The sequence below is a fragment of the Artemia sp. Qi Xiang Cuo genome, chromosome 2, assembly GCF_049724085.1.
Source record: "Artemia sp. Qi Xiang Cuo chromosome 2, ASM4972408v1, whole genome shotgun sequence".
NCBI classification, from domain to species: domain Eukaryota; kingdom Metazoa; phylum Arthropoda; class Branchiopoda; order Anostraca; family Artemiidae; genus Artemia; species Artemia sp. Qi Xiang Cuo.
This window is the reverse complement of record NC_142795.1, coordinates 79,593,177-79,618,405: the sequence shown is the minus strand read 5'-3', so window position 1 is coordinate 79,618,405 and position 25,229 is coordinate 79,593,177. Positions and strand designations below refer to the sequence as shown.

At 36.8% G+C, this 25,229-nt stretch overlaps 1 protein-coding gene across 1 annotated transcript; it reads left to right on the top strand.

Annotated features, from left to right (window-relative positions):
- Nucleotides 1-25,229, top strand: LOC148955657 (uncharacterized). Its single transcript, XM_089108296.1, has 3 exons — nucleotides 1-89; nucleotides 2,590-2,744; nucleotides 23,916-25,229. Exons 1-3 carry the CDS (start codon nucleotides 50-52, stop codon nucleotides 24,144-24,146), a joined length of 426 nt encoding a protein of 141 aa, XP_088964422.1. The 5' UTR covers nucleotides 1-49; the 3' UTR covers nucleotides 24,147-25,229.

Here is a 25,229-nt window from a genome sequence, read left to right as displayed (position 1 = left end):
TTTTTAGGAATCTATTCGCCGAGACTCTTTTGCTGATGAAGACGATCTAATGGCTCCTTTGGCGATCATCAATCAAACATCTCTAGCTGGTAAGCTTATAGGCTTTTATGGCTTAAGATAACAGTTGAAAAAACTGCTATCTAACTACTTCTATTTATTCTTGAAGAATTTATACAGTCTTGGCTATTTTCTTTGACGGTAATTGTTCTCAGCTAAGTATTTAATATGGGAATTAACTAGAATCCGAATGTAAACCTTAATATTTAGGACATGTAAATTGGAGCATTGTATAATCATATTATTTATTTTTAAAACTTCATTTTTAAAGAATATTTTGAAAATTAAATTGAGTTTTTTTTATAATCATTGTTACGGTTGCCATGAGTTGCATGACATTGTGTATTTTAGCTCATTTTTTTGCTAACCAACATACAAAGCACATGTTTGATCCAAGCAGAGGATTAACCTACTGTTTCCAAGCTCATATTGTACGAAATCCAGATGAGAAGAAAATTTAACTTCCAGGGGCGTAGGGGCATCAGTTGGGAATTCAGGGGGCAACTATCCCCTCTAGATTTCCTTCTCCCCTCTCCCAGATTTGGGAAAACTTCTATGTTTGATATTTTCATCGAAAAATGTTCTTTCGTATTTTAATTGTCAAAATTAAAAAAAAATTGACCTATCCCCTTAGATTTTGAAAAATAGTTTTTTCCCTCCTCCTACATGTTTGTGACTTGGTACTCCTGTTTGTTTCCAATCTAGTCCCTGTTTTGAGCTGAAAATGTTTCTCTAAAAATGTGCTATGCGGCAATATGAACCAAATTCAAATTCTTCATTTCATCTATCTATTCGTGTTTTTATTATTTTCTTATTTAAAAGCCAAGTTGTTTGGAATAGCAAAAGGGTCAGTTTGAAGTCTAAATCTTTATACTAATTTGTTGCTGTTGTGGCGACACTTGGTGGGGGAAGGCAGAGGACAGTGGTGCCAATCCACGAAAATTGGGTGTTAATTTTTTTTTAATCTAGGGTGAGGGCTTTACTTATATTTCAATGTAAATATCAAATAGGGTTTTTCTTATGAAAATACCGAAAAACGTATTTTTCAGCGAAAATACCAAATAACAATAATTTTCAAACAAAATACTAATAAGAGGTATTTTCCTAAATATAGGGATGGGGGCAAAATAATCTAGGAGGTAAATACACCCTTCCAGCCAATTGTTACCACTGTCAGGGGAGGATTTCCCCCCCCGAAATTTTGTCCACTCACCCCTTCCCCCCAGATTTTAACAACCACTTTTGTTTTGCTATTTTCATTGGTAAATACTCACTTTTAGTGTTTTTGTTGAAAAAATAAAATTACCCTCCTAATTTTTTAATAAGAAGTTTTGCCCCACCCCGGTATTTTTTCAAATTGATGCCACTGGTAGCTGTTGAAGGGAAGTTTTTAAATTAAAATCATGACGTCAGGCCAAGTCAAGTTTTGTTGATTTTCTTTCAATGAGTGTTGTGATTGAAAAGTGAAAATTTTTCCGAAAAAAAATATGCCCACAGCCAAAAATTTATCAACGGCAGAAATTCAGTCAAAATAATCCTAGGTTACATAGGATTTAGCTTATAAAAACGTGTACTAAATTTTACTTGATCTGCAAGGCTCACTCGGGGATTTCAGGGGGGTGGTGCCCAGGCACTAACCCATACAAACTCCGCATATTTTCATTTAGCTTCAAGGATGAAGCATATTTTAAATGTTTTTCAAAACATTCTAATACAAATTTTGTGGCTTCTGAGATTTAAACTGGGGTTTGACACGTTAAAAAATACTTAAAAGGTCTAATTGAAATTTTAGAAGTAGCCAAAGTGTTTTTTAATTAATTTGAAGCTTTCAAATGCTTTTAATATTTAGCTGGAGGTTTTTGAAAAAAAAAGTTTTACGGTCAGAACATGGTTCATTTTGTCAAAAAATTCAAAATGACAACAGTTGTTACTACACGAAATCCGGAAGCTCCTTACTGCTTCCACAGAAAAGAGGGGTCTTACCACCACTCAGATTCGATATTCAAAAATGAAATAATATGTTACCATACGCAATCAGGAAGTTGAATTCTGCTTCCAGGTGAAAGAGGAGTCCTTCCATCCTATAATTATTGTTCTAATCCTTATCCCCAAGGATAACCAACATCCCTGAAAACACCAGGGCACAAAGCATGGGAAAGAAAACTCCCATGTCTTAACTTCCTTAGTGTTTTACTTTGAAAGACGACGCAAGTACAACTGGAAAGTTTACCAAATACTGTTTAGTTTACTTCAATAGTAGTAGCAGTAGTAGTAGTAGTATTAGCAGTAGTAGTAGTAGTAGTAGTAGTAGTAGTAATAGTAGTAGTAATAGTAGTAGTAGTAGTAGTAGTAGTAGTAGCACTAGTAGTAGTAACAGTAGCAGTAGTAGTAGTAGTAGTAGTAGTAGTAGTTGTAGTATGCACATATTGTTTTTTCGTCAGTTGTAAATCCTGAAAAAAAATAGTAATAGCGATGGATTCTCAAAGTACTTGTAAATGGATCAGTCTTATTAAAATTTTATTCTTTTTTTAGCACTTGGTGGACAGTTTGGAGACCCTCTAGTACCTGAGCTTACATGCATTTCTGAAGAGGGTATTGCCGATATGGATATTCCAGATCACCTTTTCGATGAATTTGACTTTGAAATGAATATTGATCAAGATGACGAAATCTCATCCTGTGACAAGGTAAAAAAACCCACTAAATCCACAAAAAAATTAAAGTATTTTTGTCCAAAAATGGGGCCTGAGATAGGGTAATTTTTTCAGAACAGTTTGAAACTTGTTTCCGTAAATCCCTATGTTAAGGGGACCCGAATACGCCAAAACAAAAATCGAAGAAACACTTGCTTTGGCTAAAAACGGGCCGAATGGTTTTTTTTTTCCGAATGGCTAGAAAATTATATCCTTCAGATCTAGCAGCTCCAGTACACAAGAAATTGAAAAATGAATTAGTTCATCTGGAAATGAGGCCCATTAATGCCTTAAAAACTATATTCTTTCTGATTTACTTCAATCACCCAGGGATCCTGCCTCTAATTTAAAAAATGATTTTTTTTTAATTGTTATTCTTAGTGGCTATCAGCCAGAAAAAAATTATATATTTTTACAAAAAATATTTGAAAGGCTGTTATAAACTTTACGCTTTTATGCTAAATTTTAATTTTTCCATCACAATAATTTGATTTTGAAAAATCGTTTTCAGTAAACAGATGAAGCTTATACCATAAGACAAAAATCGCAAGCTTCCTTTTCCAAAGCATCAACACTCCTATCGCCCGCTTAGTCCGTATATAGTTCAAGTTGTTCCAAATGAAGGTAAGAGAGGAACGCATCTATACTCCTATTGCCCACTTAGTCCGTATATAGTTCAAGTGGTTCCAAATGAAGGTAAGAGAGCAACACATCAAAACTCCTATTGCCCGCTTAGTCCGTATATAGTTCAAGTTGTTCTAAATGAAGGTAAAAGAGGAACGCATCAATACTCCTATTGCCCGCTTAGTCCGTATATAGCTCAAGTTGTTCCAAATGAAGGTAAAAGAGGAACGCATCAATACTCCTATTGCCCGCTTAGTCCGTATATAGTTCAGTTCAAGTTGTTCCAAATGAAGGTAAAAGAGGAACACATCAATACTCCTATTGCTCGCTTAGTCCGTATATAGCTTAAGTTGTTCCAAATGAAGGTAAAAAGGAACGCATCAACACTCCTATTGCCCGCTTAGTCCGTATATAGTTCAGTTCAAGTTGTTCCAAATGAAGGTAAAAGAGGAACGCATCAACGCTCCTATTGCCCGCTTAGTCCGTATATAGTTGAAGTTGTTCCAAATGAAGGTAAAAGAGGAACGCATCAACACTCCTATTGCCCGCTTAGTCCGTATATAGTTCAGTTCAAGTTGTTCCAAATGAAGGTAAAAGAGGAACGCTTCAACGCTCCTATTGCCCGCTTTGTCCGTATATAGCTAAAGTTGTTCCAAATGAAGGTAAAAGAGGAACGCATCAACACTCCTATTGCCCGCTTTGTCCGTATATAGTTCAAGTTGTTCCAAATGAAGGTAAAAGAGGAACACATCAATACTCCTATTGCTCGCTTAGTCCGTATATAGCTAAAGTTGTTCCAAATGAAGGTAAAAGAGGAACGCATCAACACTCCTATTGCCCGCTTAGTCCGTATATAGTTCAGTTCAAGTTGTTCCAAATGAAGGTAAAAGAGGAACGCATCAATACTCCTATTGCCCGTTTAGTCCGTATATAGTTCAAGTTGTTCCAAATGAAGGTAAAAGAGCAACGCATCTACACTCCTATTGCCCGCTTAGTCCGTATATAGTTCAAGTTGTTCCAAATGAAGGTAAAAGAGGAACGCATCAACACTCCTATTGCCCGCTTAGTCCGTATATAGTTCAGTTCAAGTTGTTCCAAATGAAGGTAAAAGAGGAACGCATCAACGCTCCTATTGCCCGCTTAGTCCGTATATAGCTAAAGTTGTTCCAAATGAAGGTAAAAGAGGAACGCATCAACACTCCTATTGCCCGCTTTGTCCGTATATAGTTCAAGTTGTTCCAAATGAAGGTAAAAGAGGAACACATCAATACTCCTATTGCTCGCTTAGTCCGTATATAGATTAAGTTGTTCCAAATGAAGGTAAAAGAGGAACGCATCAACACTCCTATTGCCCGCTTAGTCCGTATATAGTTCAGTTCAAGTTGTTCCAAATGAAGGTAAAAGAGGAACGCATCAACACTCCTATTGCCCGCTTAGTCCGTATATAGTTCAAGTTGTTCCAAATGAAGGTAAGAGAGGAACGCATCTACACTCCTATTGCCCGCTTAGTCCGTATATAGTTCAAGTTGTTCTAAATGAAGGTAAAAGAGGAACGCATCAATACTCCTATTGCTCGCTTAGTCCGTATATAGCTTAAGTTGTTCCAAATGAAGGTAAAAGAGGAACGCATCAACACTCCTATTGCCCGCTTAGTCCGTATATAGTTCAGTTCAAGTTGTTCCAAATGAAGGTAAAAGAGGAACACATCAATACTCCTATTGCTCGCTTAGTCCGTATATAGCTTAAGTTGTTCCAAATGAAGGTAAAAAAGGAACGCATCAACACTCCTATTGCCCGCTTAGTCCGTATATAGTTCAGTTCAAGTTGTTCCAAATGAAGGTAAAAGAGGAACTCATCAACACTCCTATTGCACGCTTAGTCCGTATATAGTTCAAGTTGTTCCAAAAGAAGGTAAAAGAGGAACTCATCTATACTCCTATTGCACGTTTAGTCCGTATATAGTTCAAGTTGTTCTAAATGAAGGTAAAAGAGGAACGCATCAACACTCCTATTGCCCGTTTAGTCCGTATAGAGTTGAAGTTGTTCCAAATGAAGGTAAAAGAGCAACGCATCAATACTCCTATTGCCCGTTTAGTCCGTATATAGTTGAAGTTGTTCCAAATGAAGGTAAAAGAGGAACGCATCAACACTCCTATTGCCCGCTTAGTCCGTATATAGTTCAGTTCAAGTTGTTCCAAATGAAGGTAAAAGAGGAACGCATCAATACTCCTATTGCCCGTTTAGTCCGTATATAGTTGAAGTTGTTCCAAATGAAGGTAAAAGAGGAACGCATCAACACTCCTATTGCCCGCTTTGTCCGTATATAGTTCAAGTTGTTCCAAATGAAGGTAAAAGAGGAACGCATCTATACTCCTATTGCTCGCTTAGTCCGTATATAGCTTAAGTTGTTCCAAATGAAGGTAAAAGAGGAACGCATCAACACTCCTATTGCCCGCTTAGTCCGTATATAGTTCAGTTCAAGTTGTTCCAAATGAAGGTAAAAGAGGAACGCATCAACACTCCTATTGCCCGCTTTGTCCGTATATAGTTCAAGTTGTTCCAAATGAAGGTAAAAGAGGAACGCATCTATACTCCTATTGCCCGTTTAGTCCGTATATAGTTCAAGTGGTTCCAAATGAAGGTAAAAGAGCAACGCATCAACACTCCTATTGCCCGCTTAGTCCGTATATAGTTCAGTTCAAGTTGTTCCAAATGAAGGTAAAAGAGGAACGCTTCAACGCTCCTATTGCCCGCTTAGTCCGTATATAGCTAAAGTTGTTCCAAATGAAGGTAAAAGAGGAACGCATCAACACTCCTATTGCCCGCTTAGTCCGTATATAGTTCAAGTTGTTCCAAATGAAGGTAAAAGAGGAACACATCAATACTCCTATTGCTCGCTTAGTCCGTATATAGCTTAAGTTGTTCCAAATGAAGGTAAAAGAGGAACGCATCAACACTCCTATTGCCCGCTTAGTCCGTATATAGTTCAGTTCAAGTTGTTCCAAATGAAGGTAAAAGAGGAACGCATCAACACTCCTATTGCCCGCTTTGTCCGTATATAGTTCAAGTTGTTCCAAATGAAGGTAAGAGAGGAACGCATCAACACTCCTATTGCCCGCTTAGTCCGTATATAGTTCAAGTTGTTCCAAATGAAGGTAAAAGAGGAACACATCAATACTCCTATTGCTCGCTTAGTCCGTATATAGCTTAAGTTGTTCCAAATGAAGGTAAAAGAGGAACGCATCAACACTCCTATTGCCCGCTTAGTCCGTATATAGTTCAGTTCAAGTTGTTCCAAATGAAGGTAAAAGAGGAACGCTTCAACGCTCCGATTGCACGCTTAGTCCGTATATAGCTAAAGTTGTTCCAAATGAAGGTAAAAGAGGAACGCATCAACACTCCTATTGCCCGCTTTGTCCGTAGATAGTTCAAGTTGTTCCAAATGAAGGTAAAAGAGGAACACATCAATACTCCTATTGCTCGCTTTGTCCGTACATAGCTTAAGTTGTTCCAAATGAAGGTAAAAGAGGAACGCATCATGATTGTCTCCTGTGGTCGAGCAGAGATGGTTCTTCGCTATTTTCCGTCGAGAAAACAAGAGTACATTACTGACTATCGTGACAGGAAGTGTGGCAGCAATATAAAGAACTTTGATAATTTCTGAATAGGCCACTGGAAGTGTCTCGATATTATCGATGACGTCCATGAAGTTCTTCGGCTTTGCCTCCTCTTCGAGCAAAAACCACTTGGCAATACCAGCTTGGGCTTCAAGAAGAGTCTGGTCAATGTCCATTTCAGAATAAAGTTCAGAGAATAGCTTGAGGAGCCCTGCATTCATGAACTTGGTAGAGCTGGGGTTCAGAGCTTCGAGTGTACTGAGCACTGGAAGGTTATCTGTAAACCGTCTGTCGAATTCCACAATCAGACGATCTACAGTCTCCAGGTATTCTCTTTTCAGTTCTTCCGCTAGAGTTGGAGCTCTATTGTCGGATTCAACAAAGTTTTTTCCTAATGTCGAAGTGGTCATGAATTCTTTCAGGTGTTTGATAATTTTTTGGGTTCTTCTAGGTCGTCCCTTCTGAACCGCAGAGGAGGATCCGGTCGCGGGTCCATTCACGTCAGGTACTTCAATTTCAAGTCCTTCAGCAAACTCTTTTGCCTTCTCCAAAAGCGATGCAAATGAAGTGTCAGAGCGCAGTTCAGCTATTTCCTTCCTTGTTGCTTGAATCAAGGTGCAGGACCTAGATATTACCGGAGCAACTGCCTGAAGCTGCTCAGAAAGGGAGTTTGTCGTCCTAAGAATTTCTCTCATATAGAGCAACTGGAATATAACTGTGAAAGATTCCATTTTTCTCTGGAGCCCAGCTGCTTCTGCTCGAGCTTTACCATCAGCTCCCTCGCTGACTGCAGACAGTACAGCCAGAACACATTCATATCGGAGTCTTATCTTCGATATTGATCGATACCAGCATGACCATCTAGTCGCAGCACTCCTTTCTAATTCCAGGACTAGCAGTTGAGTAGCCTTTTGGACTCAACAAAAAGCTGATGTCTGGTGTTGCTGTTGGAAATGAACGTGTACAGATTTTGGACTAACGAAAAAAATGAACCAACAGTCCCAACACCTTCAACGCAGTTTGCAATGACCAAATTTAGTCTATGCGCATGGCAATGAATGTATATTGCTTGTGGCACTTTCGCTCTCAGTCGCGCTTGAACGCCAGAGAAATGCCCGCTCATCACGCTTGCTCCGTCGTAGCACTAAGCAACACAATAGTTCCAGTCGAGACCAAGTTTCGCCACTGTGTCGTGAATGAAGCTGGCTAAACTCTCAGCATCCAGGCTTTTCATATGGTAGCATCTTATTGGTCTTTCTCGTACTTTTCCCTCATCGAAGTACCTCAGAAGAATGGCGAGCTGTTCTTTCTTCGAATTATCTTTTGTTTCGTCGACAAGAACAGCAAAGTATTTGGCACGCTTAACTTCTTGCACTATTGTAGACCGAAGCTTAGATCCGATAACTGATATTAGATCGTTCTGGTATTCGTGGGAAGTATAGTGGCCGTATCGTCTTTGTAGCTTGTTGAAAAGCGTGGGAGAATACTCGGCGAGAAGATTGCAAGTTTTTACGAAATGTCCATCGTTTGCCGAAGATTCAGTCTCATCATGGCCTCGAAAGGCTGTACCCAGTCGCACCAGTAGGGCCGTTACTTTCAGTAAAGCCTTTACGTGCTCCCTGTTTTCATTCATCTCCTTATTCCTGTCCCTTGAAAAAACAGATGTGATGGGTTGCTTCTCCTTGGATTGTAGAGCTTTGTACGTTGTCCACAAAACTGCACTGCCGCTGTGGCGGTCACTTTTTGCATGCTCTTCTAGAACGCTTGAGATGTATTTCCATCTTCTAACGCCGGTCTCGATGAAAGGCCTCGCCCCGTATATCTGCCCGCGAAGGGTCGACGTGCCGCCAAAATGTGTGCAGCAGAAACAGAAAACCGAATTTTCCTTAACTGAGTACTCAAGCCAAGGATGCTTTCCATACTACAGAATATAAAACGACCGCCTTAGCTTGCCGTTTGCTGAAACCTATGCAGGGTACCGTAGCAGCTGTGGTTGACATAAATGGTCGTGGGAGGATGAAGAAATATCAGTAGGACCACTTGAACGATGGGGCTGTTCATCTCGAGTCGTATCTTGTCCAGATTGTGCCTCTTGAGCAGTGACAGGTGCTGTGTCTCTTTTTGAGTCGCATCTTTTTCTACTAGTTTGATCTAATCGACCATCCTGCCCTTTGAAGGATCCGAAGCGATGGGAATGGATCGTTCAAGTGCTGGGTGATGCACCTGAATTATATATCAAAAGTTTAAAAGCTACTCTTGTAATTTTAAGACGTATTAAACTCATTTTCAACATTTACAGTTGCTTTTTTTTAGTATGTTGACTCCAAACTGCGTAGCAGTTTCCCCTTTTGGCAAAGCAGTTCGGGAAAAATAGTGCTAGAACTCCTCCATGGTGTGACAGTTTGCTAAAGTATATCGAACTTCGGAAAAAAACAGGAAATTTCAGCAAAGCCATAGAGGGCGTTTTCTGGATGATTATACATGCGTTGATCCCTATCTACCCGTAAAGACAATAATAGAAACTTTGGGCTTAATGCAATAGCAACCCAAATCGCAAAAAGCCTTCGCAGCAGTCCTTGAATGAATGATTTGGGTGTCATGACAGATCGCAAATAAGCTAAAGGCGCGTTCGATTTGCTGTAGTTGCAGTTACGGCCTTCTCCGTTGTGGGCTTATTTGCATTTTTCTGCGACGTTCTCCCATTTAGCCTGAAGAACTACTGATAATGTGACCGCCATACAGGTTCATAATTTTGGACCAAACGGTGAAACGTGAAGCGTGACTACAGCAAATCGAATGCGGCTTCATATCACCAGTCGGCATTTTAGCAAATCGAATGCTATCAGCACTGCAAAACTGTGTGGTTCCATCAAAAAAAAAAAAGAAATAAAAACGGCAATCTTTGGCTTATGCCCCTCAACCCATGTAGCATTGTTATCCATAAAATTAACAGCACTGCCCAACTGTGTGTTTCCATCAATAAAAAAAAAAAAAAAAAAAAAAAAAACCAGAATCTTTGGCTTATGCCCCTCAACCCAGGTAGCATTTTTATCCATAAAATTAACAGTGCTTTGCAGAATAAAAAAGAACAAAACAAAACAAAATAGAGGTAATCTTAATCAAACTGTTCGTGGTAACGAACTGTAAGTAAGGAGCGACCCGGCTCAATGGTAACCGAAACTCTAGAAAACGGGTTTTTGATACCAATAGATACATCAAAAGAATCAAATTTCAATGCTGATTTCTAATATATAACTTTCATCAAGTTTAGTGATACCCATCAAAGAGGGCTGTCCCCTCCTCAACGCCTCGCTCTTTACGCTAAAGTTTGACTCTGTCTCACAACTTTATTTTTTTAAACAATAAAAACTTTTGCGTAAAGAGCGAAGCGTTGAGGAGGGGACAGTCCCTTTCATATACGGAATAATTTCTGTTCGTTTTAAGTTTTAATGTCGCTCCTTACTTTCAGTTTAAAAAACTTTTTTTTTATTTAATTTATTGGAAACCAGGTCTAATGAATATCCAATATTATTTTGTATTTATTATTTTTCAGTTAAAGGCTAGTTAACTTTAAAGATAACTATACTGCATTGGTTGAGGGGCTATAATTTTTCTTTTAATAAAGAAGAATTAAAGGAAAGAAAAAAAAGGAAAGTTTTAAGAAGAAAACTAGAAAGTAAAATAGGCTACCTAACTTCTGAGTTAGCTTTTTTACAACAGTAAAAAAGAATTAGCCTTTTTAGCGCCATAGGGAGTTCCCAAAGGGACCAAGCTGGTCAACTGATAGTTCCTTTGAGGTGATTTTCGGCGTTTTCCTAGCAGGTGTGCTGGAACATTTTGAGGGACTGTCCTTTCCTGAACTTTAAGAAGACAATTTACTCCGATTAATAGAAAAAATAAAAAATAGGCTTTCCGATGATATATGTTTCATTAAAACTGAACATCTCTATCTCTGGGACAAACCGCGAGAAGTTCTATGGTTTTTCTAAGATTTCCAGGAAAGTAGGAGTCGGCTTTTAGTTTTGTGTCGATTATTTGAATCTCTTATCAAAGTTCCACAAGCCAGGGCAAGACTGCCTAATCAATTCTAAGTAATTTGGCTAAACAAAATAAAAAAAAGTCAATAATTGGCAAAATGGGGTGAACATTTTAGCTACAATATTCTTTTTATACCATATAAACTACCCAGTGCGGTTCAGAATATTAAGTTTGGTCCATAATATCGCGAAAAAAAAAGAAATGACTTTATAAAACACAAATACTGTAGGATTCTTACTTGTCAAGCCGGTTCCCCTGGCATTTTCTTATTAACCCAATTGTTCAGAGAAACTCGCTTTTTTGCTTCTTTCTCCTTCTTCAGTGCTACAAAATTACGTTCTTGAGCTCCTGGCAAACTCATTGATTCTCAATGGCTCTTCAGCTGATGATATTAGATAGTAAACTGGCGAACTGGGCGAATAATACATGGGTTATATATGGATGGTCTTACGGTTTTAAACAAATTCATTCATTTAAACTGATCTTTATAATTTCCCGAATTTCCTTTTTGCTGCTCCCGACAAAGATGCCGCTTCTAAAAACAATTGTACCCTTCCATTCTTTAAGACACTATAGGATTACAATTCAACGGAATCAAAACCAAAATACTTGGCCGGCACGAAAACTTAAGCCTCCAAAAATTAGTAGAAAGTAAGTAGACAAGTAGATTTAATATTTGGAAGTGGAATAGTCCAAAAATAAGTATTCTACTACCAAAATAAGTAGAAGTGGAAACACTGCTCATGATAGCACGTAAGAAAGACGTCTAAGTTGATCTACATATAAATGTAGCAGTTTAAAAATTTTGACTAATTGCTAATTGTAATTTTGTTCCTGTATATTTTGTAAAAGAAAAAAAGGCCTTTTTGGGAGGAAGCTTGGGCCCCCCAGAAAAATTAGGGTGGGCAATGGCCCACCCCTGCCACCCCCAAATGGCGCCCCTGCTTTCGCCCGCTTAGTCCGTATATAGTTCAAGTTGTTCCAAATGAAGGTAAAAGAGGAACGCATCAATACTCCTATTGCCCGCTTAGTCCGTATATAGTTCAAGTGGTTCCAAATGAAGGTAAAAGAGCAACGCATCAACACTCCTATTGCCCGTTTAGTCCGTATATAGTTGAAGTTGTTCCAAATGAAGGTAAAAGATGCTTGAGAATGTTTTCCCTGACATCGAATTGGCGTACCTCCCATGAAAAACTTTAAAATTTTGGCTTGGAACTGTAGTTTTTGAAGCTTTGGACAAGGAGCGTAACGGACAAAATGTATTTTTCGAAATCCAGGCTGTTCCAAAAGGCAAATATTTTTCAATGGAAAAAAAATTCAAAATTTAAAGGGGTAAAAAAAAATATGGGACAACTTCCTGCCACCTACTCCCTCCCAATTGACGCCCCTATTGTGGACTCCTCCTCCACCAGCAATAAATTGAAGGAACCCCCTCCCCTTATTAGTTGGTGGGGAACTTCGTAATTCTGTAGCAACGTTAGTATCTTATCTTATTAAGATAAGATACTAACGATTTGTTTATTTGATTTATTAAAGATTTAATTGGCAAATAAAGATTAATTTATTTGTAAATTTTTCACGAAAATGACACTATAAGTTTCTGTGAAAATCGGCATAAGGCCAAGATAATTAACATAGAATAGCCAAAACTAGACAAGGAGTAATTAGTTCATATGTCCCCCAGGAAAGATACTATTCCAGTGAATGAAAATACAAATTAGCTGCATTTAAAAGAAAAAAAATAAAATTAAGCAAATGGCACTATATTACCAATTAGGACTCATCAGAAACATACCACTAACCTGGTTTTCAGAAAATTCTGCTTGGATGACGACAAACATGGTGTTCACCAAAGCAAGCACGGGGAGGCCCAATAAATTTAATTTGATAATTGGGAATAAGATCCTTGATGCCGTGCAAGATAGAAACGCCTGATTCCTAACACAAGCACAAGTAAATACAAGCTCATTCTGAAGACCGAGATGATTTACAAAATATGGTAATAATTGATTATTGCACTAAAACCAAAGACAAAGAAGCCTTTTGATTAGGCAACGATGGTGCATCTGTTTTTTTTTTTTCTGAGGGCCGTGTCAATCTGCCATATTCCCCATAATTGGGTGGTTCTATTGCCCCAAGCTTTGTGTGAATTTCAATTTAAATCATAATTCAGGAAAAGAAGTTTAGGTTAAGAATGACACTTAGAATATTTGAGTTAAAAGCTCCAAGAAGAGGTGGAGGTAAAGAATAGGAATATCACCTAAATAGTGACGTGATTCAAAGCAATTGAGCGTTTTCAACATTTTCACCTTTATGAGGGAGCTAAAATTAAGGTTTTGAACTTTTTTTGCGGGAGCAGCACATGTTTAAAGTTTTGATCTGAAGTTTAATATAAATCAGATTTTGGAAAAGACAGTTTAGATTAAAAATGACGCTGAGAATATTCGAGTTAGAGGTTCCAAAAAGAAATGGAGGTATTGCACAGTAATATCACCTAAATAGGTGCCGTGATTTAAAGCAATTGACCGTTTTCAACATTATCACCTTTTTAAGGGAGCTAGAAATAGGGTTTTGAATCTTTTCGTGGGAACAGCCCATGCTTAAAGATTTGACATGAAGTTTAATAAAATTGGATTTTTGGAAAAGACAGTTTAGATTAATAATGACGCTGAGAATATTCGAGTTTTTGGCTCCAGGAAGAGGTGGAGGTGTTGGATAAGATCATCACCTAAATGGGTGCCTGGATTCAATGCAATTGACCGTATTCAACATTTTCACCTTTATAAGGGAGCTAAAAAAAAGGTTTAGAACATTTTTGCGGGAACAGTACATGTTTAAAGATTAACATGAATTAGATTTTTGAAAAGACAGTTTAGATTAATAATGACGCTGAGAATATTCATGTTAGAGGGTCCAAGAAGAGGTGGAGGTATTGAGTAGGAATATCACCTAAATAGGTGCCGTGATTCAAAGTAATTGACCGTTTTCAACATTTTCACCTTTATAAGGGAGCTAAAAATAAGGTTTTGAATCTTTTCGTGGGAGCAGCCCATGTCTAAAGATTTGATGTGAAGTTTAATATAGATTAGATTTATGGAAAATACAGTTTAGATTAATAAGAGATGGTGAGATGGTGTGGGGTCTCCACTCTGTCATAGGTTCCTTTCTCTGTCCCTGTATCCAACAGAGAAATATTTGCTTGCGTGGCCTCATAGTGGCATCAAGGTGGGCCTTTCCCTAGTTTTCTTAACCAAAATGAGACTGCTATTAGCGCTGCAGGGTGACTTTGAGGAGTGGTGCCCTTTGATAGAATTATAGCTTAGTACACGACACAATATTTGCACTGGATTGTGATTAATTGATAGTTCTTCTGGGTTTGGTTTGTTTTGGTGAGCTTTTTTGGGCTGAAAAATCTATTCCTTGCTAATTTATCTATTATTGGTTACCTTTCCCTTTCATAATATTTATTGGTAGAATATAAACTGAGTCGAAAGTAATAGGCTTGAGGTTGTCTGTTTAGGATTTTGACTCTTGCTGATAGAAGAGTGTCGCCAAGTGTGAGAAACCATGTTGTGACCAAGATGAGCCCAGGATTGCACAAAGCCTCCATTCAACTGGATATCCCAGGGATTTCTTGCTGTCCAGTTCTAAGCCAGCTTAAGCGCTTCGTGTAGACCTGAGATGATATGATAGTCCCAATCCTCCACTGGTTGTGGGACTATTGCTATCCCTGAGGCCATAAAAAATTCAATGATTTAAAGAATATGAAAATTGCAACTTGGAATGTTATATCTTTAAAAATGACGATTGTAGAAAATAGACATTTTGACTGACGAATTCAGACACTTTGAACGGAACTTATTAGGAGTCTCAGAAACTCATATTCCAGTGATAGGAAACATGAAATCAGGGGATATAGACTTTATTCACTCAGACAGGAAGGGTGGGGTACATAGACATGCAGTAGGGCTCAACATGAATAAGGAAGGTTCTAAGTCTCGCTTAGGTTGAGCAGGTATTGATAATAGAATGCTAGTTGCTCACTTTATGACTAAAAAGTGCAGAGTATCAGTCATAGTATTATATGTGTCTGTAGAACCGACTGAACGATAAAGTTGGGATTCAGATGAATTTTACTTCCAGCTATAGGACCAAATGGACAGGGTCCCAAGTAGAAGTATGGTGCTGTTTTTATTAGGATATTATAATGCCCATTTTAGTAGAAATAGAGATGGATGGCGCTGGTGGACCCAAGAAGGCCGGGGGGACCCTGAGCCCCTAAGGTTTTTCTGGTGCCTTCGTTCCTTTTTTCACTCTTTTTTTTAAATAAATTTGTAAATTTGGTCAGTCATTAGCACCTCTGTCACATTGGCCTTCCCATGCTCATTGGCGCCCTTGTCACATTGAGCCCCCTCCTTCCAATGTGTTGGTCTAGATCCGCCCCTAACAGATGGTATGCTAGCCTATGTAAATTTCGTATAGGAAAAGAAAACAGTAAAGGCTACAGACTGCTGCAATTTTTTAGGTAAAACAATCAAGTTATAACCAATGCAGTATTTCGTCATAAAATGGAGCATAAGTTATCATGGTATCCATATAATGCTAAGACAGCTAATCTTACTGACTATATTATTGTAAACCGAAGACTGGCAGGATGAAAACAAAATACTAGGGTATATAGGAGTGCTGTTATTGAAGTTAGAAGTAAAGATCACCCTCTAGTAGTGCCTATGGTTATTTTAAAGCCGAAATTTAGAACGGGATCTACCTTCAGGGAAGCTATGACGCTGGTAGACTCCAGGTTGAAAATTTGAGAGAAACTTTCCTGGAACAGTTGAATACTAAACTTAAAGTTTAGTAAGATGGATGGAACAATTTAGGAAAATAGTTTGTGAAGTCGCTTATTGTGTCTTAGGGAAGAAAGTTAGGAACGGAGCTATGAATATTAGTGAGAATGCTTTATTTTTAATAGAAAGGACGGGGGGCTTGTACACCAATTATTTGAGTAATAGATCATGTGAAAATAAGAGGAACATACAAAAATTGGAGAAAGCTATAGGTCTCAGTTGAATGTTGGAAGGGGGCCACAGTTATTGATAAAGTAAGAGTTAGAGAAAAATGGGTAGAACATTTTGAGAATGTGCTGAACTGTGATAGAGTTACAGGAAAAGATATAGAAAAGATGAAAAGCTTTTGGCACTTTTGATATGAAGCAAGATTTATTTTAAGGGGAAGAATTAGTGACAGCACTAAAAGAATTAAAAATAATAAGGATCCGGCTTTTGATAGTGTGGCAAATGAGTTTCTTAAATTTGGATGTTATGAGGTCAGAAATAAGTTACTGAAGATAGTGAATATGATAATAAGTACCTACTGAATTTAGGAAAACTCTAACTAAACCTATTTGAAAGGTGATATAAGAAAGGTGATAAGAGTGATAGAGGCATTAGCCTGGTTTCTGTAGGTACCAAATTACATAGTATGATGATACTGTTTAGCTGTAGATAAAACTTTAAGAAAAGAACAGTGTGGTTATAGGAAGTGTAGAGGATGTGCGGACCAAATTTTCACTATTAGATTATAGTTGTGAAAAGTCTGAGTTATCAAGCACCTTTAGTCCTCAGTTTTATAGATTATGGACAAGCGTGTGATTCAGCTGATAGAAGAGCTTTAGCGAAAGTCTTATTCTTGTATGGTATACCAGATAAAGCATTAAAATGATTAGTGCTATGTATGGGAAAAACACTGCTGCGTTTAAGGTAGGAAATGAGGTTAGTAGCTAGTTTCGTATTAAGTCAGGAGTTATACAGGGTTGTGTTCTATCCCCATTTATATAGATCATTCTGATGGACTTTGTCTTAAGGAGCACAGCAAACGCAATAGGTGAACACGGAATCAAATGGGGAAGTAAAACTCTTCTTGACTAAGATTATGCTGATGATTTAAGCATCCTGGGTGAAAGTGCTAGCAAAATGAATGAATTTTTAGGGGTTTTGTGATTTCAGTGTGCAATAATAGCTTTGAAAAATTATGTTAAGAAGACTAAGTCGCTAAGGCTAGAAATAAGTGAAGATGAAAATGTGAGGTTAGAAAACGAGAAGATTGATCAAGTGAACAGCATCACTTACCTAGGTAGTAGTATTAGTAAAGACAGTCATATTATTAGGAGACTTACATAAGGATCAATTTAATGGAAATGGAAACTCCTTCGGAGGGTGTAAAGAGGGATGCTTTGAATATAATGGTAGTAGTAGTAGTAGTAGTAGATAGTTTTATATGGTTATTTTAAAGCCGAAATTTAGAAACAATAACTACCTTCAGGGAAGCTATGACGCTGGTAGACTCCAGGTGGAAAATTTGATAGAAACTTTCCTGGAACAGTTGAATACTAAACTGAAAGTTTAGTAAGATGGATGGAATAATTTAAGAAAATATTTTGTGAAGTCGCTTATTGTGTCTTAGGGAAAAAAGTTAGGGACGGAGCTAGGAATATTAGTGAGAATGCTTTATTTTTAATAGAGAGGACGGAGGGAGGCGTGTACACGAATTATTTGAGTAATAGATCATGTGAAAATAAGAGGAACGTAAAAAAAATTGGAGAAAGCTATAGGTCTCGGTTGAATGTTGGAAGGGGGCCACAATTTTTGATAAAGTAAGAGTTTGAGAAAAATGGGTAGAATATTTTGAGAATGTGCTAAACTGTGATAGAGTTACAGGAAAAGATATAGAAAAGATGAAAAGCTTTTGGCACTTTTGATGTGAAGCAAGATTTATTTTAAGGGGAAGAATTAGTGACAGCATTAAAAGAATTAAAAATATAAGGATCCGGCTGTTGATAGTGTGGCAAATGAGTTTCTTAAATTTGGATGTAATGAGGTCAGAAATAAGTTACTGAAGATAGTGAATATGATAATAAGTACCTACCGACTTTAGGAAAACTCTAACTAAACCCATTTGAAAGGTGATATAAAAAAGGTGACAAGAGTGATAGAGGCATTAGCCTGGTTTCTGTAGGTACCAAATTACATAGTATGATGATACTGTTTAGCTGTAGATAAAACTTTAAGAAAAGAACAGTGTGGTTATAGGAAGGGTAGAGGATGTGCGGACCAAATTTTCACTATTAGATTATAGTTGTGAAAAGTCTGAGTTATCAAGCACCTTTAGTCCTCAGTTTTATATATTATGGACAAGCTTGTGATTCAGCTGATAGAAGAGCTGTAGCGAAAGTCTTATTCTTGTATGGTATACCAGATAAATGCATTAAAGTAATTAGAGCTATGTATGGGAAAAACACTGCTGCGTTTAAGGTAGGAAATGAGGTTAGCAGCTAGTTTCGTATTAAGTCAAGAGTTAAACAGGGTTGTGCTCTATCCCCATTTATATGGATCATTTTGATGGAATTTGTCTTAAGGAGCACAGCAAACGCAATAAGTGAACACGGAATCAAATGGGGAAGTAAAACTCTTCTTGACTAAGATTATGCTGATGTCTGATGATTTAAGCATCCTGGGTGAAAGTGTTAGCAAAATGAATGAATTTTTATAGTTTTTGTAATTTCAGTGTGCAAGAATAGCTTTGAAAAAATACGTTAAGAAGACTAAGTCGCTAAAGCTAGGAATAAGTAAAGATGAAAATGTGATGTTAGAAAACGAGAAGATTGATCAAGTGAACAGCATCACTTACCTAGGTAGTATTATTAGTAAAGACAGTGGGTGCAGTAAAGATGTTAAAAGTAGATTAGGATTCAGGGTCCAGGATTTTTTTTTTCACATTTGAAAAAAGTTTGGAAGAATAGGAAGAAAAATCTGCAAACCAAGAATAGAATACCGGAACCTACAGTAACGACAGTGTTTGTGGGCACTCCAAAAAACAAAGGAAGATTTGCTAGATGTTTTTCAGAGAAATTGCCTACGAACTGTTTTGGGCACCCAACTGACTGAAAGTATCTCAAACAGTAGGCTGCACGAAAAGAATGATTCAATCCCAAATTCTAGGGCTAAAACGATAGAAAGTTTAAGAGGGCTAGGGCATGCTCTGGGGATGAAGGATGACAGATTGCCAAAGATTGTCCTTGTCGGCCTACCGTTTAGGGGGAAAAAAGCATGTCGTCCCCGGTTGGGGTGAGAGACTTTCATAAGGATAAATTTAAGGGAAATGGAAACTCCTTCGGAGGGTGTAAAGAGGGATGCTTTGAATATATTGGCAGTAAGGAGGAGGAGGAGCGTGCGTAGCTGTGTTGGCCTCAGGTGGCTCGGTGCTACAGTGAGTTGTTAGTAGTAGTAGTAGTAGTTAGTTTTTAGAATTCTACAGATACTACAAAACATCACGGCTCAGTTTGTTTAAGCTAGTTTTGTTGATTTATATTCTGTAATCGGCAAAGTAATGATATTTGTTCACTTTAGGTTTCAAGCTTGTTCTTCACTTCCACAAGAAAAACTTAGTGTTTTAAGTGGGTTTGTAAATAGGGCGTAATTTCTTAGGCACCTTGTCACTTGGTATTTGGTCATTTTAAAAATTAGGCTTTAAAGTCAGAATATTGAGAATAGGTCATAAAGTTACGTTAATTAGGTCATGTTTGACATATTTTGGGGTCCGTAAAAATATCTATTTGCTTTTTAAAAAGGTTATTGCAACCTAAATGAATTGTTTCTATTTGTACACTGTGCTTCAAACTTTGTTCCTTCCGGATTTCAGCCGCTTTTGAATTCTGCTAGTTCAGAAGAGTCTGGCCAGAGATTTTAAAATAATACGAGATAATTTTACCTAGTACATTTGAGGTACCTTCTTTTAGGTGAAAAATATACATTTTTCAAATATCGTGTCTAAATTCATGTTTTCTTGCATTTTCATATATCTATTATGAGTCTATGTCATAATTACCAAAAACTTATTGAGAACAGAATAGCTACAATAATTCAAAATGAATTGAACCGGCACATAAACAACTGAAAAACAAAATGTATATAAAGTTAACATAAGTACCACCATTCACAATCCACCACTCATAAGAACTACCATTCACAACAATCACAATAACATAGTGCCTGATAAAAGACGACTACAGCCCATTGACTTCCAACCAAATATTCAATAAATCTAACAAGCAAAAATCTTCTCTCTCGTCATACCTTGTTTATTAAAAAAAAATAAAATGGACCAATTCTATTTTCTTAATCTTCTTTGGTTCAAAATACACTTAGAAGTTTCATTTTTTTTTTTTTTTTTTTTGAAGAATATATTATCCCTTTATCTCAATCCAGAAGCAGATGGTAAACATATCTCTTGATATCAATTATTTTCGTATAGTATCGTTGATACCTATGAAAACCTTCCTTGTATAAATAATTTGTCATAACACTAGTTGATCATTATTAAAAACTCTAAACATATGTTCCAGTTCTTTCCCAGACTTGTAAAACTCCTTTTGTGCATCAGAACTTCAATTATTACTATTAATCCAAATGTATGATAACTTGCAAGGATAGACACTTGTGCTGGTGTCGACAAAAAAACAAACACCAGTGTCATCTTGTATTTTTTGTTTCTTGGCATTTTTTTCAAACTTCATAATTGTTTTTGTTTTAGGAACTGAGGGACAGGATTGACCACGAAGTCAAGACGGCTCCTAAATTCATCTCACCTTCTTAGAAAGTGAGATCCAATGCTACAATGATGGTGCCAACTGCACTAATTACACTAACTTTGCCTTATTACTACGCTAAAAAAAAAGAATACCTTGAAACGCCAAACACCAGATGACGCTGGTGATTTTTAAGTTACCCATATTTTTTGTGCTAACCTGTCAACGTAGTATCAAGGTGGCTCAGGATGCAGCAGGACACATATGCACTCTCTCTCTCTCTCTCTCTCTCTCTCTCTCTCTCTCTCTCTGTCTCTCTCTCTCTCTCTCTCTCTCTCTCTCTCTCTCTCTCTCTCTCTCTCTCTCTCTCTCTCTCTCTCTCTCTCTCTCTCTCTCTCTCTCTCTCTCTCTCTCTCTCTCTCTCTCTCTCTCTCTCTCTCTCTCTCTCTCTCTCTCTCTCTCTCTCTCTCTCTCTCTCTCTCTCTCTCTCTCCAATTCAATCAGTTAAGAGCTCCACTCTTAAATTCTCTTCCATGAAGTTCAAGTGACCTTCTAATCTTCTCTCATAGCCTCTCGCCACCCTATTTGAGGAAGTCTTGGTTTTGTAAACCAAGAGTGCAGGGCGGCCAAAAGTGCAATTCTCAGTAATCTATCCAAAAAAACGTAACCTGATCACCCTTAACCTCATTTTCCTTATAACTCTAGAACGTGGGACCAAACCATGTTTGTTATAGAATTTATTCTTTCATGTGCTCTCCCTCACAAAGGTACCAAAAACTATCCTTAGACCTATCCTTTGAAAAATTCATTTTAGCTCTAATAGTAGGACTGTCCTCTGTTTTGCATAGAATTTAATCGTTTGATATTCTTTTGTTCATAAGAGTACCTATAAATTTCCTTAGACAACTCTTCTGAAAGCTTCGCCTAAAACTATTTTTGACAATTTCTTCGGAAAATTTGTTATAGCAATAGGCAGAAGGATTGAACATATTTTTAGTAGATTTAATTGTTTAATTTATTGTCACTCAAAAGGGTACCTAAAATTTTCCTTAGATAACCCCTCTGAAAACTCCATCATAGCCCTAGACGATAGGACTGAACTATATTTTTGTAGAATTCAAAAGACAAACTAAGACTATCCTTTTACCGTTTCTCCAGAAAATTCATTACAACAACAGACAATAAGATTGACCACATTTTTCAAAGAATTTAAAATCTTTGAAATACTGACGCTCAAAATGATTCCTAGAATTGTCTTTAGAAAATTTCTCTGGAAAAATCTAGCATGTTTTCTTCATCTTTTTGAAGCTTCCACATTTTGGAACCATACTTGATAGCTGTCACTGCTATAGCTTCTATTATCATTATCTTAGTTCTATGATTATGAGGGTTTATAGAATTGGCTTGAAGGGATGTCTTAAGGAACTATTAAGAAAAGGTATTTATTTCCAAAATTTTCTATCACAAGCCCCGAAGGGCCGAATTCAAATTTCAAAGTAATAAAAAAATAAAAAAAAGCAAAACATAAAAAAAAATAAAAACTGAAAAACTGGCAAACAGTGGCAAAACCACAATATCAGAATGAAAAATAATTCCTTAGTCAAAGTAACTAAAATGCAAAGTGATTAAGTTAAGTTAAAAAGATAAAAAAAAACTGGTAAAATAAAAAAGAATTAGATAATATATACATTTATAAAAAGAAAATTTTAAGGGACATATAAGAAAAGCGGGGGGGGGGGACAAAGCAAGCGAACTAATTCAAAGCTTTAGCAACGCCAGTACCAAATAATAAGAGAGGAAAAATAGCATAATTTTTTTTTATATTTTCTGTGATAAAAAAGACAGGTTTTTTCATATAGGCCTATGGAGGTAAAGCAAAGAATGGGGGACAAGATAGGAACGGGCTCACAAACAGTCCGAGGCGGATTAAATTTTGGTAGAGAGTATCTTTTGGGGAAAATGTTTTCTGTGTCAGGGTTTGCTATTATAATTTTTCAAAACGTAACTTTTTTGCGCTCAAGTATTTCCAACCTGTCTTTTTTTTAGAAGAAAAGAATATTGAACCTTAGATTCTTTGAACATTATTCGCAGAATTGTTTTTTGGATGGATTAAATTTGTTCTAGTTTTTCGCGGGAGATGCCAGGTTGCCAAACTGAACAAGCATATTCAATATGCAGGCAGACAAAGAAAATACAAATACTTCAAGAATTGTAAGGGGGGACACTAAATTTATGCAGGAACTTAAGGAGGGAAATAGAAGCATTATCTTTACGAACAACATCTTTAACATAGACATCCCACTTTAAATTAGAAGAAATTGTGACATCAATTAATATAAAGGAGGACACAGAAATCACTGGGGGATAGGTTTAACAAAACAGGGTGAGGTTTTAATGAAACATCGGCATTATCATTGATTTAGAGGGGTTTACTCTCATATCTAAGTCCGAGGCATCGTCTGCAATAACATTGAGGATGCCCATAGGGTTGCTTATTAAGTTTCTATATCAGTTTTCAACATAGTTAGGTCGTCCACAAATGTCCGTCTCTCAGGAAATTCCTCATCGAGGCTGTTAATCATAACTAAAAAAAGGGGGGCCTATGAAAGTTCATTTTAGCGCCCCATTGTGGACAGGGAGGGGATTGTAATAATGATTCTGATGTTTGACTGCCTATGATCTATTTGATAAGAAGGAGGTAACCAATTTCACCAGGAAGGAATTAATATTGAATTTGTTGACAGTTTTCTTAAGTTATATATTGTAGTTAACAAAGTTAAATGCTTTTTGAAGGTCAATCGTAACTAAATTTAGCCAGCAATAAGGCTTTATGAGAATTTTTCCTGTTGAGTCAATAAGAGAAATAAGTACATCACATACTAGGGATTTAATAGAGATGCATTGGTTGGAAGTGGCACATATGTTTGCGCTGCATATTTTTTTTTCTTTTTAGTAAATACATTTTGAATTGCTCTAGTTTTTTCTGGATAGAAATTTTAGGGAATACTAACTTAAACTACAGACCCACAAAAAACGAGAGCCGCTATTAAATTTCCCAAGGAGGGGGGGGGTGTAAATACAACCAGGAGTTGTGTTTTTGACAAGATTTAAGAAGGAATATTTTTCATTGTCCCATTTTCATAAATTTTTAATGTCTACTTGCTTCTCAGGAGAGGGAATTGCTCGCCTTCCTCCTGCTCACATCCATGCCTACCGAGGCTTTGTTTGAACCGTCCTCCTTCTCTTTACATGTTCTTCAAGTAATTCTTGCTGATTGGCCAATAACAATAACTTTATTTTCAGGTCGAAAATTGCTTGGTTTTAAGTGAATATGAAAACAATCTCAAAAAGCATAAGGAGGCTGCACAGATTATCAACGAAAAAAGAGGGCGACGCTGGTCCATATTCAAACTTGGCCAGAAAACTGATCACAGAATATACAGGCACAGTTCCTTCAGAAACGGGTCCTTGAAAATGGTAGACCCATATAATCAAAGGCGAGAAATAGATGTAATCGAAGAAGCATCAATTTAATTTTATAACACGGTATTTCTCAAAAGTGGTCATACCCAAGTTTCAGGCTATAAATTTGTTATCTCCTAGAGCCCTCCCATTTTAATACATTTTTGGCTTGAATAGACCATGCTAATTATATTGGCTATTAGACGAGTTAACTATTTACATCATTATCAAATCTTTTTCGAGCTATGATATATGAAATTGTTAAAACTGTTAATTAGTATTAAAACTCGTTTGATATTCATCTCCATCACAAGAAAAATTTAATTTTTCTAAACATCCACAAACGAGCTAATGCCAACAAGAAAAGCTGTCTATTATTTTCAACAGACACTCGTGGTCTGTCTTCAGTACTGGAGAAAGAAAAGGAGAAATGACCAAAAAAAGTTTAAAAATTGTAAATACCAAGACATCAATGACATTAAACCAAGTTAAAATTCCAGCACGTTAAAAACTAAAACAAGTTGAAACCAAGCAAATTCATATTTAACTTTATAATAATTTGTAAATTTGCTTGATTTTTTTTTCAAGCTTCGATTTCAAGGTGTCCAGAAATAGCTCTTTTCTCATCATCATTTCTCGTCTACACTTTTCCATTAATATTTGTCAAATCCACCAAGTTTTTTTCTAAAATCCAGACTAATTTAATTGATTCCATACCTTTTTTTCCCCATTAATACTATGATAATTTTACTAATATAGACTAAATTTAATTAACTATCCTAAATTGAACAAACTTGAATTAATTACTGCAAAATTAAATTTAATTGAAATAAATTATGCTCTCGCTAATTTATATTTAAATCAATTTCACTTAATTTTCTTTCACATTTATTTTTGTCTTTAATCATGATAAGTTGGAGTTATCAGATTTCAACCTAAAATTGATTTGAGCCCTTAGACAGGCTCATAATGATTACAGTAAGAATTGCGTTATCCGGTTTAAGCGATTATTATTGGAATCGCTTTGAAAAAAAATTAATTCATAGCTTCTCTCTAGGGTACGGCAACTTTCGAGAAACTCGGTATTCAAGCTTATATTGATCTCATTCTGTTTTTGTTTGTTTGCTAGAGACAAAAATACGTAATAAAAATGTA